The following is a 20012-nucleotide window of genomic DNA, read 5'->3' on the forward strand; positions in this document are numbered from 1 at the left end:
GAAAACATAGGAAGAACACTCTTTGACATACATCACAGCAAGATCTTTTTTTGACCCACCTCCTAGAGTAATGGAAATAAAAACAAACAAAGAAAACAAATAGGACCTAATAAAACTTAGAAGCTTTTGTACAGCAAAGGAAACCATAAACAAGACGAAAAGACAACTCTCAGAATGGGAGAAAATTTTTTCAAACAAATCAATGGACAAAGGATTAATCTCCAAAATATATAAACAGCTCATGCAGCTCAATATTAAAAAAACAAACAACCCAATCCAAAAATGGGCAGAAGATCTAAATAGACATTTCTCCAAAGAAGACATATAGATGGCCAAGAGGCACATGAAAAGCTGCTCAACATCACTAATTATTAGAGAAATGCAAATCAAAACTACAATGAGGTATCACCTCACACCAGTTAGAATGGGCATCATCAGAAAATCTACAAACAACAAATGCTGGAGAGGGTGTGGAGAAAAGGGAACCCTCTTGCACTGTTGGTGAGAATGTAAATTGATACAGCCACTATGGAGAACAGTATGGAGGTCCCTTAAAAGACTAAAAGCAGAATTACAATATGACCCAGCAATCACAGTACTGGGCATATACCCAGAGAAAACCATAATTCAAAAACACACATGCACCCCAATGTTCATTGCAGCACTATTTACAATAGCGAGGTCATGTAAGCAACTTAAATGCCCATCGACAGACGAATGGGTACAGTAGATGTGGTACATATACACAATGGTATATTACTCAGCCATAAAAAGGAAGGAATTCGGGTCATTTGTAGAGATGTGGATGGACCTAGGGACTGCCATACAGAGTGAAGTAAGTCAGAAAGAGAAAAATAAATATCGTATATTAAAACATATATGTGGAGTCTAGAAAAACGGTACAGATGAACTGTTTGCAAGGCAGAAATAGAGACAAATATGTAGAGAACAAACGTATGGACACCAAAGGGGGAAAGTGGGAAGATGGGGGGGGGATGAATTGGGAGATTGGGATTGACATATATACACTAATATGTGTAAAATAACTAATAATAACCTGCTGTAAAAAAAAATTAAAGTAAAAAATATAAACAAAAATCAATTAAACAAAAAAGAAACACATGCCTTATTATCAATTGTCTACAAGAGGGTAATGGAAATCTTAGGCAAGGTGATCCACTCATTTTAATGAGTGACTAAGGTTCCCAGAGAGACAGACTATAGGTTAGAAATGGTAAGATAACAAAAAAACTCCCTCGAAATTTCTTAGATATATTAAAATATGATACACTGGATACTAATATTATTTAGTAAATTTTGCCTAAGTCTTGTCTTAGAAAGCTAAGAGACTTATCATTACATAGAAAAACTTAGCTGAAATCCTGTTAGTTATATATGTTATCATATAAATCAAATATTTTATTCAATTTTCACTATATAACACTCTCAGAAGAAAGCCAGGCACAAAATCATGAGACCCATGCATGCTCACTATCGAGTACAAAACACATTTAGTTTCTCCAAATAGATATTGAAGAAAGCAAGCCTTATTTTAACAACGTGGCTAATAATTTATGTTTAAACTCTGGGATAAAAATAAAAGAAAGAAAAAAAGGATACACAGTTCTAAAAATAATATGTAAATATAAAGGCACATTTCATTTCTTATCGTTCTCAGTGTAATGCCATTTGCTCTCTAAATTTTAGTTTGAGGATTTGATAAGGGGGCAAAATTGAGATCTAGTAGGGCCTTAAACTACTGAATCACACCTCACTAAGCTTTACAACAAAGGAGGAATGGTTTCTTACTTCAATCTTCAGGTTAATTTAATGACAAATGCCTTTTAGATACAGAGATAGATACATAGACAGAAAGAATGTCTATTCTATTCCATTTTACAGATGGAACTCTGTATAGTGATTTACATTATTATCAGTGAAAGGTACCAAGTTCAAGGTAGGATACAATGTAGCGTAATTTTATGCTGTCAAATGGGTACTCTAGAGACTCTAAAATTCAATTAGTCATTTTACAAAAACCTGTTAAAAAGTAAAAGCAGTTATAATTACACTTGAAGATAAATGTATTGAGATGTCAATCATGATCTCTATGCTCAGATCTAGGTCAGAACATGTAGTAAAATTATCCAATTTGTTTCACGATGTCACAAGTATAAAGGAACAACTGACAAACAAGGTCATGAACACAGATATATTTGAGATAGAAGAACAATTTCCAGTTCCCTGCAACGTATCTCATTCTCTATGGATTTGATTTTTATAGACTAGACTTTTGAAGAGTAGAAGATTGGGATTAATTTGACTAGCAAAAGACAAAAGAAAGAGCGAGATCCTAAAAGGGAGCTCCTTCTTTAGTATTAATAACATTTAAAATTATATCAAAAATAAACAGGTGAAATCATTTATAAAGGCAAAGCTAAATATTAGTAAGTATGTGAAGGTCTTCTAACTACATTAAAATCTGAGCTGAATATAATATTGGGAAATGAAGTATTTTTTCTTATTCAATTAATTTTTTAGCAAGAGAAAGACCTTTTTTGTTTAACCCTTGACCAAAATATTTAAACCACATTATATAAGTTGACAATCTTCCTAAGTAAAATGAAATAGTGCCTTAGGAAATCAAAGATGAAAAATATGATTTATGTTCATGAGGGCATTATAGTTTAGTGGAAAGAAGGAGGTATTTTTAAAAGTACTATAGGGCTTCCACCACTATGGTGGCACAGTGGTTGAGAACCTGCCTGCTAATGCAGGGGACATGGGTTCGAGCCCTGGTCTGGGAGGATCCCACATGCCGCGGAGCAACTAGGTCCGTGAGCCACAACTACTGAGCCTGCGCGTCTGGAGCCTGTGCTCCGCAACAAGAGAGACCACGATAGTGAGAGGCCTGCGCACCGCGATGAAGAGTGGTCCCCACTTGCCACAACTAGAGAAAGCCCTTGCACAGAAACGAAGACCCAACACAGCAAAAATTAATTAATTAATTAATAAACTCCTACCCCCAACATCTTCTTAAAAAAAAAAAAAAAAGTACTATAATAGCAATTGAAATACGTATCAAGTACAGTGGGGAGCATATCTGAATGTGAAGATAGAAGAAATATTATATAAAAGCTCCATGCCAACCAGGAAAATCTTCCCAAAGCAGATGGAACTTAAGCAGACATAGTAAGAATGGATAGCAGTTTGGTGAGTGGTAAGTGAACAGAGAATTGTCTCAACAGAGGGAAGAGAACATACAAAGGCTCAGAGATGTCAAAGATCACATTATCTTTGAATGTGGGGGGTCCAGGTTGGTGAGAAAAAAGGAGTTTGAGCCCATCTGAGGTATCCTATTATATATCTTTCATCCTAATCTATAACATTTTTTAATTCTTAGCCTAGTTTCCCCAAAGTATCCTTGTGAGCATTGGTTTTATTTACTCTGTTTTTTGCCATTTTCTATTAACATATAAGATACCTAGAGGAAAGTACACAGCTCATAATTGTACAGCTCAATGATTTTCAGTTTGAGTACACCTGTGAAAACACCATCCAGATCAAGAAAGACTGTATTACCAGCATCCAGAAGCCCCCTTCATGCCACCTTCCAAGCACTAACCATCCCCAACCCCTGCCAGCCCTTCCTGGAGGTAAATAATACCCTGACTTCTAACATCATCAATTTGTTTTGCCTGGTTTTGAAATTTACATAAGTGAAATACAGTACATTATCCTTTTGTGTTTCTTTCCCTCAAGATTATGTGTGTGAAATTCATCCACATCATATATGGCAACAGTTTGTTCATTTACACTGCAGTGTAATATTCCATTATGTGACTAATCACCATTTATTTATTCATTGCACTGTTGACAGACATTTGGATTGTTTTCAGTTTGGGACTATTTTGGATACTGATGTTGTAAATACCCTTGTACATGTCATTTGGAAAACATGTGTACTCAGTTCTGCTGGGCATATACCCCAAAATGGATCTGTTGGGTCATTAGGCTGTACAAAGTGGTTGTACAGATTTATACCTGACTATAGTACAGTATATGAAGAGTTTTACTTTCTCCATACTCTCACCAACACTCAAATTTTGATTTTCATCTTTCTGCTCAGTGTGTAGAAGTTTCTCAATGTGGTTTTAATTTGCATTCCTTTGATGACTGAGTTGAGCAGGTGCTCACACCTTCATATGATTTTTGGCCATTAGGATATACTCATTCTTTTGCATGCTATTTTAAACGTACTTAGCTGGCCTTTCAGCCACCATCATTGTCACCTGACAAAGGCAGTTTTGCTGAAGAACACTTTAAGCAATTATTGACAGCATTACGTCTTCAAATGAGAAGAAATAATTTTCTTCTTTTCTACCCATCTTCATTCTTTTCTTATTCTTTTCTCTCTTTTTTTTTTAATTAATTAAGTTATTTATTTTTGGCTGCGCTGGGTCTTCATTGTTGCGCGTGGGCTTTCTCTAGTTGCAGAGAGCGGGGGCTACTCTTCATTGCGGTGTGCGGGCTTCTCATTGCGGTGCCTTCTCTTGTTGTGGAGCATAGGCTCTAGGCACACGGGCTTCAGTAGTTGTGGCTTGTGGGCTCTAAAGCACAGGCTCAGTAGTTGTGGCACGTAGGCTTAGTTGCTCCACGGCATGTGGGACCTTCCCAGACGAGGGCTCAAACCCGTGTCCCCTGCATTGGCAGGCAGATTCTTAACCACTGTGCCACCAGGGAAGCCCAATTCTTTTCTTATTCTAATCTATTTATTCACCCTCTCTTTCATCTTCCCGTCTACCTTTTCATTCCAAAAAGATCAATAAACAGAAGTCAATTAACAATGTCCAAGTATTGTAAAGAGAGTTCAATAACAAGTGTGCATCACAGGCCCAGGCTTCTTACTTTTGAGTTGGTAAATGTTTGAGTTCTCTTTTTTTAATAACTGAAAAAAGTAAGCATTAACATTTACTGACTATTCACTTTAAAATAAATTTATCATTCATAAAATTTTAATAAGATAAATCTAAATGTCTCCTTTTTCCCAATTTATGAATAGATAATGTTCAGTGAGCATTTTAAAGGAATATCAGAAGGAAAATGAAAAAAACAGTATAGATTGTAAAAAGAGAACAGTAAAAGAAGAATATATACATGGATGCTTCCTTTCACCTTCTCTGAAAACCAAGCACAAATTATATTTGGTAAAAATAAAGTGGCTGTGACCTTTTTCCCTCCTCTGCATGATTAATTAATTAATGTCCTATTAATTGGAAGATGTGGCTGAATTTCTAACACTTTCATTTTCTGTGCACATCATCCCGTACTGTAACCACCGATTAAGCTGTTCATCAAAGGTGAACCAGCAAGGTCACCAGAGCAGTATCTCTTCAGTTATTCATTACCCATCTTCAACAGTAATTAACAATGGTAACATTTCCATAAATCAACATCTTTCTGATTGTTCTCTGATGATAAACAGTCAAAATATGTGCATCCCAGCCTACCCTTTTTACTTTTATATAAAAAATTCAGTCTAAATGTACTACAGAGAAAACTCAGGTGAAATATTACAGGAGTTTCTTTAATTAAAATATACCAGAGAAATAAGGTTATGTACCTCTGACAGAAAAATACAAACCTACTTACACAACTAAATGAGTCTAAAACAAACAACCCAATCAAAAAATGGGCAGAAGACCTAAATAAACATTTCTCCAAAGAAGACATTCAGATGGCCACAGTAGGCACATGAAAAGATGCTCAACATGACTAATTATCAGAGAAATGTAAATCAAAACTACAATGAGGTATCACGTCATATCAGTCAGAATGGCCATCATTAAAAAGTCCCCAAACAATAAACGCTGGAGAGGATGTGGAGAAAAGGGAACCCTCCTACACTGTTGGTGCGAATGTAAATTGGTACAGCCACTATGGAGAGCAGCATGGAGGTTCCTTATAAAACTAAGAACAGAATTACCATACGATCCAGCAATCCCACTCCTGGGCATACATCTGGAGAAAACCATACTTCAAAAAGATAATGCATCCCAATGTTCATAGCAGCACTATTTACAATAGCCAAGACATGGAAGCAACCTAATTGTCCATTGACAGATGAATGGATAAAGAAGATGTGGTATATATGTGTATATATATACACATACACACACACAATGGAATACTACTCGGCCATAAAAAATAATGAAATAATGCCATTTGCAGCAACATGGATGGACCTAGAGATTGTCATACCAAGTGAAGTAAGTCAGACAGAAGAAGACAAATATCATATGACACACTTATATATGGAATCTAAAAAAAAAATGATACAAATGAACTTATTTATAAAACAAACAGATTCACAGACTTAGAAAACAAACTTATGGATACCAAAACGGAAAGTCTGGGGGGGTTGGGGGTGGGGGTGTGGGGGTGGGGATAAGTGACAACCCTCTACTCTCAAACAGCACATCACAGTGTGGACCAATAAGAAAAATTAGTTATAAAGTGTTTATAATCATGATTAAAATACTGAAAATATATTTTAAAACTTAAGTTACTAATAATAGGCAATCATCCCATCAATTATGTATGATAATATACTATAATAAAGTGATTACATATTATTAAATAGTAACTAATGTATTACATTATTAAATATAATTATATTGTATATTATATATGTGATCATACATAATTATATTCCATGCTGGTTTACTTCTAAATTTTAGAAAAATAATGCATTCTCTTTAGTATTTTAAAATTCCTGTCTGCATTTTCAATTTCTCAATTTAATAAGTTATTGGTAAACATATATGCACAGAGCTTGGAATTAATTCAAAATTAATATGCAGAATTAAAGGCACAAACATTAGTCTGCTAGTGTATAAAATGGTATGTATATGTTAATATCCTATGTCAGTTAAGAGAAAACACAGTTCAAACTGGCTTAAACAATAAGAAGATGTACTATTTCACAAAACCAAAATTCAAAGGATATAACAAGGTCAAGGTAAAGAAAGTAGGGCTCAGCCCTATTTTTCTACAATCCACTCAGAAAAGATCTCTCCATTTGACAGTTTGGTCTCCAGGCTGCCTCTCCTCAGAGCCACTGGCACGCTCATGGCCAGTGGAATGAGATAAGCTCTCTCCCTACCATGAAATAAAGATGTTTCCCTTCAGTCTGATTAGATCAAATCTTGTGATTTAATAGAATAGGTAGTTAAGTGAGCTGAACTCATTTTTAGACTATTTGGTTTGTTCTTCATTTTATTTTTTTTTTATTACTTGGTTTCATTTCCATTTTGCTTTTTTATTGAACAGGGGGGAAAAAAACTAATGTTTCTATTTTTCCAGAGTTGGAGATAATGAAGATACAGTGAACATTCTTGAGGAAAATAGGATTATATAAAGTTATTGAGGGAAAGGCAAAGAATCCATCGAGGGTCTTTGATGGGGTCAATTAGTTTGACCACAATAGTTTATTATAATAATTAAATTATTGTACTATACCTAACATAAGAAAATGCTATTCATTCCAGAGGGATTTTTCCAACACTGGATAAACAGAAGGATTCTCACCTTGTGGCATCTCGGGTGGCAGATAATGAGGTTCTTGAGCACTAACATGAACCCATTCAAAGTCATCATATAGATCCTGGTGGTAATCACAAACTCCCGGACCATCATCAAAAGTACAGCCACCTGAAAGGGGAAAAGAAGAACTACTGTTACATTCTAAACATCAGAATGTGCTGGAGAAGAAAACATTATACTGAAATGTACAATGTGGTACTCATAAATTTAATAATAAATGTACTCCTATTTATCACTATTTTCACTAAATGTTCACATAAAATGAAATTTCTATCCGTATCTTGTGTGAATAAGATAGTGGTTTGAGCCTCAGAAGTAAGGCTGAGATTTTTAGATATGAATAATATTAGAAGATATATGTGTAATAGTGAGGCTTTCCGGAAATATACAAACCACCTTCAATCTAAATAGTTTTTAACAACTTTAGCAGGGAGAAGGAGAGGAAAGAAAAAAGTGAAAATTGTCTTTCTTTACACAGCAAGTTCAAAAAGGTGAAGTTTAAATTTACCAAATTTCTTGCTTTAGAAGAACACTTTGAAATCCACTCATAATAGCAAATGAAATACTTACAGCTTTATGAGGTCTAAAGTGTTTGAGGTCAGTGAAACATGCTTCCATACTTCATTTAGATTGCTTTCACACACAATTACGACTTAAAAGTGGGAAAAACTGAACGAAGCATAAAACCGATCAGATTAGCCTACAATCACTCTCACTACTTCCACTTTATTTAATAACCTCTTTTTAAAAAATGGAGGTAGCCTTTCCCCTTTACATCAGTCATTTTTCCTGGCTTTATTTTCTGGGGTAATTTTATGGCAGAAGTAGAATAATTACTTTTGCTTCTCAGCCTACATATACAGGCACACACAACTCAACATATTTAGTTTATTCAATTCATGAAAATCAGAACTGGCCTATATGTCTAATCTTGAAAGAAAATGGATTAGAAGTAATGAAAATTCAGCAGTAGGTTTAATGAGAAAAACCAATAACCTGTCTCCCTTCAAGTAGCTTATTTGTTTAGTTTCCATGGGAATCTTTGTGAAGAAACTCAGTGAATTCTCTGACCAAGCAGCAGGCTAGGGGGTGGTAAACTTCAGGCCTGTAAATTCTTCTCTGTAAACAGAGAATTCACTTTCCTCATCAAAAATTTATCAATCTGAATATGAAAAAGTTATATGCCTCACCAATGACAGAGACAAGCCAGCATTACATGCAAAGAAGGCAAAATCAGAAATGTCCAGATGACACTATGGCCCAAAGAACCTTTTTCAAAAGTGGAATATATATATATGGGTATCCTTGAATCACTCTTATGACCACATCAATCCTTTAAGATAACCAAACTTCAGCAGCTTGAAAGCTTAATGTTGTCTTTTAAATATGCCTAAAACAGCCTTTATATAAATGCTCTCATGAAAAACTATTTATTTTTTAATTTAAAATTAATCAATGAAAAGAGGTTGCTAGGAAATGAATCTTCACATAGCAAGGGGAAAGTTTTTCTCAATATATAATTTGCTCTCACAATCCTAAAATAACTTACTGCTGTGCAACCCATACCTTCAGGGCTTCCACTGCCCTTTGTGAGTGACCTCTGTATATAAATTTAAACTACCAATGGAACCTACATTGGTTCATTTGGAAGACAAATGGGCTTAATTGCTGTCCTTCATAGCTACTGTTAATTTTAGCCTCCAGGATTCTTATTAGCAATAACAACTAGGAAGAGCTATACAAAATAAGTGGGTCAACCCCTGTTATTTGCTGCACTTCACTCCTGTATCAGTCAAGAGTCTTGGGGAAAGTTCCTGGTCGATCTGAGTTGAGTGATAGAAGAATTTTTTAAAGATGACTTTTTATTTTATAATTTACAATAAATTCTAATCTAAGAGGTACAATATATCTATACACCACATGTGTAACATAGGAATAAATCTTTGGTAAAAGATGTTTATGAATCTTTTTGTAAAGAATTTTGTATTTCAAAGTTAAGGACTAATACAGTGTATCAGACTGGGTATAAAAAAATACAAAAAAATACTATTATTGGCCTGATGAATGGGATAGACAGACATGCATGGAAGAGTGTATATATATATATATATATATATATATATATATATATATATAAAAAATACAGTATGTTAGAAGGGATCATAACAGTATGACCAAAGTCACAAAGAACACAAATGACAAATGAATTGGCTACCTATACCTGAGTTGGTTTTGGAAGGCTTCACGGAGTTAGGCCTAAAGATGAGTAAGGATGTGCCAGGCCAGAAAGGAAATTGGATTGAAATTAGAAAAAAAGCAAAAGCAAGGGCATAACAAATCTAAAGAAACATGAGATGTTGGACAGTCTCAAGTAATCTCAAATAATTCTGTGTAATGAGCATGAAAAGTATGTAGGGGACAAAACAGAAACAAAACTAAATATGAAAGATTTTTAGATACTATAAAACATTTAGATTTTATTCTATAATTGTATGAAGCCATTAAAGGATTTTATCCAGGAGTATGACACAATTCAAGCCACATTAATAATAATAATGATAACAACAATAATAACAACAGTTATGTAGAGTTTAAAGAGTAATGGGGGAAAACGGAGGTAGATAATTTGGTTCAACCTTACAACAGATAGCACATAATATAATTTGAGCTAATTCCATTTTGCATAATCCCAGTTTACCATTTAAGGCTCACTAGAAGGCCCTAAAAACAAAGTCTTCTTTAATACATAGTCTTCTATACACATGCTCCTCTGTTCAGACATTTTTATATATAGTATTATGATCTATTTAAAAGAGAAACAGCAAGGTTCTAATTCATAAATAAAAACATAATTTATGAATTTAAAGTTTCACTGAGCTAGACAAAAGGAGGCAATACTGAAATGGTGCTCAAGAAATGTCCTGAGGCAGAGGGGATGAAAATGAACAAGGAAACACCTTACATTTTCAGTTTTTGTATTTGCTACTGGTGACAGGACTACAGGGAGTACAGCAAAATCATTTCAGCAAAACAGCAACTGCAAGTTCCTTGACCCTTGGAGGAAAATTACTTCTGAAGAGCCATTTCACAGATTGCTAATTCCTCTATGCCAGTCAGTCAGCTAAAGGACAGATCTTTCACTGCAACAGTCTGCTTCCACTGTGACAACCCATTTGTGGGGCTTTGCAAGCTGTTCACCTGAAAATAAAAGTCAAGCTAATTTGAACTTGCCTGAATTTCTTTACATTCCTAAGCAACTCAAATAAAAGATAGGTACTAAGAAACATTAGGTACAAAAAATAGAAGTATTCCTATCCCCAAAATTATATTGCCCAAACATCTAGCATTTAGAGAGATTCTTGAGTGTTTATTTAAACAGACAGCTCTATGAGAGAGTATGGAAATAGAGATTCTTTCTGTGGAATCATAAAAGAATGAATACTAAACTCAAATCCCTTCTGATATCAAACTTTTCAATAAAACCCAGGGTCAGGTTAATTTAGAACAAAGTTGAATTGGAGAAAAATAAAAGGTCAGTAAGGCCCTGCACAACTGTGAACATGTTATGGAGGACATTCTTTTGAAAGCTATTGTACTAGGACCTTCCACATTCTCCCCTCCAAGGCACCTATGCAGTCTTAATTTTCTGATTGAATCTAATAGCAAGAAACACACAGAATTATCTTTCATGGTTCTTTACTATTTGTAAAGAACAAGCTTCATTTAGCTCAAAATACAGATCATTTTTGTTATTATTTTCTTAAAATGATTGGAACATACAGGGTTTTGAAAAGTAAGAGTAAAGTCCTAGACAAAATATGTTGGCAAATGCAATGTCCTTAACACTGTTGTTTTATGACCCTCAAAAATGGGCAAATTAATATTTTCCAATTGTGAATTAAGCTGTGATACACAAATTTGCTCATGTAAGTGATCATCAACTTTGAAATAATCTTTCTTCCATTAAGAACACAATGAAAGATTAATATATGTCACATTAGGACACATGCAATACTGAATTAAACTAACTTTGAATAGATCATCTTTGTCTATGCTAATCAGAACCATAATATAATTTTACTGGTATAAGCCCCAAAACTCATCACAAAGAAGCCGATACATTTCACACAAAAAAATTTAAAAGAACAGACAAGTAACTTATTACTGAATCTCTTAAATGTAATTCCATTCATAATCTGAGTCAATATTGTCTTCTCCCAGAAAAGCAGATTTTTACAAAGTGTAAAAATTGATGCTTTTAAATAAAGTTCATATTTCCTCTGAAATCTACTGGGATATCTTAAAATATTTTTTCCTTTCAACTTTTGGGAATATTGAAGATACAAAATAAGAATTGACTTATCATAGTCAATGCTTAGAAAGTTTACCTCCAGTCTAAGGATAAACAATGCTTGTTCTCAATTTAAGTACTGAAATTCAAATAGGAAAACAAATCCAAGTAGATGCAAAGGACGAATGCCTTTGAGGTCATAAGTATGAGTCACTGGTCTTAATGCGTCACTCTGGTTCAATAACAAAGAAGATCTAATGAAGAAAAATAAGAAAATTTATGAATAAGAGTTCCTTAAAAGATAACAACTTCAGATCCAGAAAAAAACTCTTTTGCCCTGCTAGTAGTTAAGTAGTAGAAGAAAATATTATTTGAGCCTAGCTCCTCCATAAAGGAAAAGGAACTTGAAACACATGATGGAAATCCAAACCCAACATTTATTGATAGATACAAATGACTCTTAATGATGAGAGAAGAGCTCATTTCAAACACACCCATAAATTATCTAATTGTTCATCTCTAGAGTTCCATTTCTAGCCAAGAATATATGTTTAATACATACAATCCAAGATTATTTAGCTAGTAAGACTTCTATTCAAATTGTCTATGATTTGAAGCAAATGCTATACTCCAATTGACTGAATAATCTTCTTTTAATAAGACTAAATTAACCAGAATAGAAAAATAAGTCCAGTTTTACTCCCCTCCATCTTTGCAGAGAAGCAATATTAACATCTCCTCAACGTCAATTAAGACTTAAGGAATTTTAAGGAACTGGTACACACCACCACTCAGATGGTACAAGAAAGAGACAGCAGTTCTAGATGAAGCCTGGAGAGATGGCTAAGCACATATACAGCTTTCCTATTTTATTTCTTTGAGCTTCAATTTCCTTCCCAATAAAATCAAGATAATAATAGCTACAGTACAGTTGTATGAGGATTAGTGATAATGCATGTAAAGCCCCTAACACTCAACAAGTTTTTTTTAACAGCACCTTATTTTTTCATGTTCCTTTCTTAACAGTGTACTCTGTATATATGCTATACAAATGCAAACCTATGCACATATTAAACAGCAAAAGTCGAAGAAAGAAACTTATGGTTTCCATATAGTTTATCCAGAAAGACTAAAGAGAGTTCCCATAAAGACAATATTATCACATTACCATTACCAGTTTTCCCTGTGAACACTCTTCAGATATGCTTTCAATAAGGAAACACCTTACTTTAGATCAAGGTGTCAGCAAACTTCAACTGTAAAAAGCCAATTAATAAATATTTTAGGTTTTGCAGACCATATCATTTCTATCACAACTACATAACTGTTGTCATTGTAGCAAGAAAGCAGCCACAGAGAATACCTAACAAATGGGTATGGCTGTGTTCAAATAAAACTTTTATGGGACTTCACTGGTGGTGCAGTGGTTAAGAATCCGCCTTCCAATGCAAGCGACCTGGGTTCAATCCCTGGTCGGGGAACTAAGATCCACATACTGCAGGGCAACTAAGCCTGCACGCTCTAGAGCCTGTGCACCACAAGGAGAGAGAAGCCCGCGCGATGCAACTAGAGAAGCCCAGGTGCCGCAACGAAAGATCCCGCATGCTGCAACGAAAATCCTATGTGCCGCAACTAAGACCCGATGCAGCCAAATAATAATAAAATTAAATTAAAAATAAAAAACTTTTATTACAAAAACAGGTGGCAAGCTGGATTTAGCCATCAGGCCATAGTTCACCAACCCTTGGGTTAGATCACTCTGATCTTAAGTATCCTTGAAAATTATAGGTAGTACACAGTCTGGTTAAAAGCTTACAAACAAGGGTCTTTGATTTCTGCCTCACCTCCATATGACTTGATTTTCTTTCTCATATATCAAGACGAGTGGCAATAGGCCACAGCCAGGAAACTGAAACTGGAAATGGGGTCTGAATGACAGTTCTACATCTAAAACCACATCAGACTGTCTGGCTGGACAGAGGTCTAAATCAGAAAGTAAGAATATGAGAGAGCTTTCAAGGTCCTGTAGTCTGGGCTTCAAGCTTTTCAGACAACAAAGGGAAATATATTTTACACTGTGACCTAGAATATATTGATACATGCATACATGCATGCAAATAGTCAAATATACAGTATGTGTGAACACAAATACACTTATTCACTCAATCATTTATTATCTCCAACTATGGGTCACTAGTCGGGTGCTCTTTCTATAAGTGAAATAAAATTAAGAGTAATTGCGTGAATCAGGGAAGTATTGGGTTGGCCAAAAAGTTTGTTCAGGTTTTTCCATAACTGACTTTTTGGCCAACCCAATAGATATGAGATAAAGAAAACAGGATGGCAATCCTCTGTTTCTAATACACACAAGCATATGTCCATTGTGGGAGGGTACCCAGAAGACAGACGTAAGCAATCCAAGTCTCTATGCCTAATTTTCAGGTCTCAGATACAAGCTGAGGTCCAAAAATAAGCCTTTGAGACCTGGGCAGCCCTGACAGTACATATGTGACTTCATCCAACCTCATTATGGAGCTAATGGATGATTACATGCCAAACAGCCATAGAAATGATTTCACAGATGAAAAGAGGTTTATTAAAATGTAAAAGGAACATATTAATAAAAAGTGCCTCATACTAGAAAAAATTAAAATTTCCCAGGGTTACAGAGCAAGAAAGTGTCAGAGTCAGGATGTGAACCCAGGTACTATATAGGTTCTTTACTCTTGACCATGACATTAAATGGCTCCTCAAATGAAGTGTGATTAGACATCTTCAGAATCATACAGTACAGCTCCCTTCAATCAGCATAACCTCAAGCTACTGCTCAACAAAGACAGCATTCATTACCCATCTCACCCAGGTGATAGTACGGGGTGCTGCATCCTTTGTGGACAAAATGTAGTAAACTTCCAACCATATTACATGTCAAAGTCTCCTAGACTTGATGCCAGCAATAGGAAAGGTTCTTTTTTGGACAGAGCTATAAAAGCCAGGCTGATTAACTAGTAACTTCAGCAAAGAATTTTATTTCAATACAGTGACTTAAGGCTAATAATGTATATGATCATAGCACTGTCCTATCACTCTTGCTTGGAAACCTTCACTTTCACCTCATCTCCCCTAAAACACGTATAAACAAGTGGCTTTTCTACCTTTAAAAACATTAAAATAAATCAAAAGCAATTTTGTTCTGGCAATTTTTGCATAGCCCTGACATGAATCCTAGGATAAGAAGCCAGGTGCTTTTGCAAAGATCATTAATGTATTTACCCAAGTTTCTTTTCCTATTTTTCATCATTTTTTTCTATTCCAGTAAAATCTTATCTTTTTTGTCTAGCGTTAGATACACAATCTAGAGAAACCCATTGAACAAAGTAATAGAGAGTAAATGTACTGAAAAATAAAATTCACAACTGAAGCCATTATTTACATTTTGGTAAAACTGGAAACCATCCAAGCTCACATTTAAACATTTCTTTGTTTTGTTTTCTTTCTCATGGAGGGATTCCTGGTGGGCTCCACTTCACCCATATCAGACACATTCTGGCTTATTTCAGCAGTTGCTCCTGACTCAGCTCAAGCATGATGGGTGATGGATCATTTTTCATTTACGAAGGGAGTTCTGCAAAATGCTGAAGCCATGTAAAACAGAATTCCATAACCCAACCTCCTAGAGGAAGGGCAAAGATCTGCCTTGAGGTTTTTTATTCAAAATCTTATAGCAGATTGGCAAAGGAATCAAATATTCTCAGCTACACTTTAAGAAGTTCAACAGTTCGGTTTTGTAAGACTGAAATACACTTCGAAAAAAATAAAATGCATCTTGAAAGTAAAAAGAAAAAATTATCTTTTTCATTAATATGAAGCCCCTTTCCTATTGAAATGTTTCTTGACTTGGTGTAATATAGAAGGTATACAGGTCAATGTTTGGGTTTTCCACAGTTCTTAAAATATATTCTTAAGAGTAAAGACAGTTCTTTCTGCCATTTTCTTTATTTAGGAAAAAAAGCTGGACATTATCATTTCTATCATTTCTAACTACTGATTTCAGATGTATTAACCAGTTCTTTCATTCTAAGCATCATTTAAACAGTCAGTTTGGCCTTTTACCAAGTCCACAGCAAACAAGCCACTCACCCAAACACAAGGAAATCCTTACATTAATATTGAGTAATGTTAGAGACCTTATTGTCAGAGATCTCTACCCTCTTTCTCATAAAGAAAGTAATCGGGGCTTTAACCAATGTTTTGGTGAGACTTTTAATAGCCTTTAAAAACTTCGACTTCTGACCAAGTCAGTGTTGAAGGCTGAATTATAACTTTCTCTGCTCAAATTTCCTTTCTCAGGACAGTGCATATGGTTACCATTTAGTGGAATCACCACATAAAATAAAGATCCCTCAACCAGCAAACACCAATGCTCAACACAGACATTTAAGTGATATGTAAGTCAACAGTCAGTCTAACCCTAATGAAGAGAGTCATAATTGGGAGAATGACGAATAAGGTTTTACACAGGGCCTCTCTGAGTGAGATTCAGATCTGGCTGTATCCTTATTTTCTCATTTCAATACCAAAAAAAACAAAAAAACAAAAACAACCAATTTGGCTCCACTTTCCCATTTCTACTTCCACCTACTACATAGGAATGCTGTGCCAATTAATTTTAAAAATCTCTCCACAATACCCTATGACTAGTAAAGCTACATGCTATGCACGTTTAAGGCGTCAAGTTTGGGTTTTAGTTTGGAAAACATCTAGGTGAGATCCTTATTATTGTTTCATATTTACATGACATTTTTAAAGTAGTATGACCAAAATTTGAAGGATTAGAAAACAGAAAATGAGCTTACCACAATATCCCATCATTCCTGGGCCTTTGTAAAAAGATAAAGCGGCTCATATGATAAAAAAATTCGGTTATATGTCAGAAATTCATGCCACCACTGACTCTACTCCCTAACAGAACTCCTAAAATATAAACTACCACAATTCAACTATTCTTACATAATAAAAATATTTTAAAGATGTTGACTCTGCCTGTAATAGAATTTCATGTGAAATTCAAAAATATAAAAAAATACTTCAGTGCAGAAAAGAGGTCTGGGCCTGGAAGAATAATTTCGTACAGGTAAGTTAACTTTCTTTTGTTGCAAACTCCATGCATATCAGCGGCTCTTGGCTCCCAAGAATAGTAGGTATAAAACTGTCTACAGACTTGAAATATCTTTGTCTCATCAAATTTGGATGATTGACTGAAAGCATTATATCCCATTTATTTAACATACTTTAATTTTCCCTCCAGGTTTTGCTCTAAAACATAACAACCGACTTTAAATCCATTGAACTGTACAGTTTACAGATAAAAGGCAAACACATTTCTTCAGAATGAACCATGAAAACCTGGAAATTTTTTATTTTCAAATATGAGGGGTGAGAAGCTGGCACACAGATTTGAATAATAGATTAAAACCAGTTAACAGTATGGAGATAGCATTTGAAGTACGGTATCTGCTGTGCAGCAGGACAGCTTTCCTGCCTCACTTCTCACCTCAAGCCATAGCTTGTATTTTGAAATTGTCAAAGCTCTAAAAATAGATAAAATAAAAGACATTATTACAGTGCAAATCTGACAAGCCCATCCTAGCAAATAATTAGTAAAAACAAATTGCCCCTAATTAATGTCTTAGTAAACCTAAGTTTACCATCCTATTACAGTAAAGGCAAATTGTAACAAAAGTGAGCATTTTTGTTCATATCATTTGCAAAACTTTAAAGATTAATACTATCTAGTGTTGACAGTACACAGGGTAACAACAGGAGAGCAAAAGGCACTTTTGGCTGGGGGGAGGGGGAGGGCAATTTGGTTTTTAATCACTTGCCTTTCAAACCAGCAATAACACTTCTCGAAATCTACCCTACATAAATGTTCACATACGTGCAGTCCTCAGTCCTATAAATACAAGCTAGGCCAACCAATTTCCAAAAAAAGAAAAAGAAAAACAAATTATGTATGGGTCTTCTCAATAGCATCCAAAGACAAGGGCTAACTTCAAGCTTGAAGGGCACTTATAGCAAAATTATTCACAAATAAAATCACAAACTTTGTACTAATGAGCACTAGTAAGGTATTTTAATACTTAATTCACATGAGAAACGTAAATATTCAACACTATCGATTCATGAAGATAAAGATGAAGCATATATTAAGAGGCAATATAGAATCTACAATTATTTGGTAAATGTTAAGACAATAAAAAGATGCAAAGATAGAGGTAAAAAAAATGTTGAATCAAATGCACAAACGGAAAGAAGAACATGCCGCAGGAGATCAATGATATGAAAGTATCCCTCCATAGCCACCAATTCTTTCAACTGGATATTTAACCAGATTGGGAAAACAAAGAAAAACTGCTTATGAGAAGTAACAGTCTATGATAAACCATTCAAGATAAGACTGATTACAGCAATAGCATCGTCATTCCAAAACAAAAGTATCTAAAAGAATGGCTTTGAGTATAACTTCTTAGTATTCTCCTGACAGCTAATAATATAACATAGTTCCTTTCCACTTATCACTTCAGTAAGTTCAGGCCTCATCTGAAGGTACAACCAGAATGAAAAGTAGATTACGGCATAATAGAGAGCTAAACATATCTAAAACTTTTCTGATGCTACTTTATCTGCAAAGGATGGGTTAATAACTCTGTCAGAGAATGCATACATATATGTATTTCCATATGAAATGCGTGGATTATGATTATGACTATCTGACTTATTATTTAATTCAAAACGTTTCTAATAATCTGATATTAGTAAAATAAAACCTATTTCTAGAAAAGCACTTTCAATTGGTAGAATATAATTCAATCAATTAGTGAAATATAATTCAATTAGTGAAATTTTTGCAATTAACCTTATTAGAGGAAATAGGAAAATACCTTCCAACTTCAAGTACCTTCCTAACCCCTCCTCTTATCTCTCAATTTTGCATTTAATTTTAGACCACAAGTTAGGTGTTAACACAGATTTTAGTTTGATCAAGATGATGCATGGAGGAAGTAGAACTGGAGGAACTGAGACACGAAAATCATGGTTTAGAGCAAGCAGTCAGCTGATATTCCAAGTAGTTGTACTTGACTAAGATTCTTTCAGGAAATGCTCTATGGAGTGGGTAGTAACAGGGAGAAGGGCTGTTGGGTTACAGAAACTAGGTGACAGAGACTCAGAGAAATGAAAGCATCTTTTGGGGAAGAAACAAGAGAGACTTGGGAGGGGTGGGAGTGGGGGAGCTGTGCTATAGACTAAGAGCGTGAAGGGTCCAAGGGGGTGGAGGGTAGGGGGAAGAGACCACTAAGGTGAGGCCTAGATGGATATGACAGTGAAGTCTGTACCTGACTCAATCTAAGTGGCAAAGTCATAATTCAGGTATAAGTGGCCAACCACGCATGATACCATGAATCGTATGAAGTTGCATCTCTTTAAGAACTGCCCACATATACACAGAAGTTTTTAAGACAAGTAAGAGGCATTCAGATTCTTGCTCAGCAGGTTTTAACCTCCAACCTGTTAAGGACTGCCACACGAAGGGGAAATGTGTGAGGCTAGGAATCTTCTCCTTGCTGCGATCAGGTCTACAAGCAAATATCTCCCCACAAGATGAGCATAATCCATTTACAGGATTCTGCAGTCCACCCCTACCCCACCCCTCCGTAGTCCATAAAAGGGATTGGCTATGCTTCATATTAGGATTTGTTTTTCATGTATGTGAAGCATCTTGTAACACAGACCAAAAGACTTATTTTTGCTGTGGGGATACTGGCTACAACATGGTCATATTTTCAAGAAAAATTATTTCTACCAAAACATTAAAAGTCATTAAAAGCTAGTGACTTGTTATGTGGCCTTGCCCCAGGCTGTGGCAATGTCTACAAAATGCAGTCTTGAACTGGGTTATCTGTAATTTCTTTAAAGACCACAAAAGCTTAATGAGTGAAAGACTATTGAATCTAACTCAATGACATTAATTACACCTCCAAGGGTGAAGTGAGAACTGTGTGAGTCAAAGAATAAAATTTTATAGTACTATAAAAAACCGGTGTAGAAGGCACAG

At 35.0% G+C, this 20012-nt stretch overlaps 1 protein-coding gene across 1 annotated transcript in view; it reads right to left on the bottom strand.

The window, feature by feature from the left end:
* PTPRK (protein tyrosine phosphatase receptor type K) overlaps positions 1–20012 on the bottom strand; it is a 572439-nt gene that overhangs the window by 434967 nt on the left and 117460 nt on the right. The window contains exon 2 of the mRNA XM_029223468.1: positions 7591–7713. Within this exon, the coding sequence (XP_029079301.1) occupies positions 7591–7713 (123 nt within the window). The remainder of the gene's footprint in view (positions 1–7590; positions 7714–20012) is intronic.

Source organism: Monodon monoceros, unplaced genomic scaffold, assembly GCF_005190385.1.
Source record: "Monodon monoceros isolate NGI ecotype Baffin Bay Population unplaced genomic scaffold, NGI_Narwhal_1 Super_Scaffold_15, whole genome shotgun sequence".
NCBI classification, from domain to species: domain Eukaryota; kingdom Metazoa; phylum Chordata; class Mammalia; order Artiodactyla; family Monodontidae; genus Monodon; species Monodon monoceros.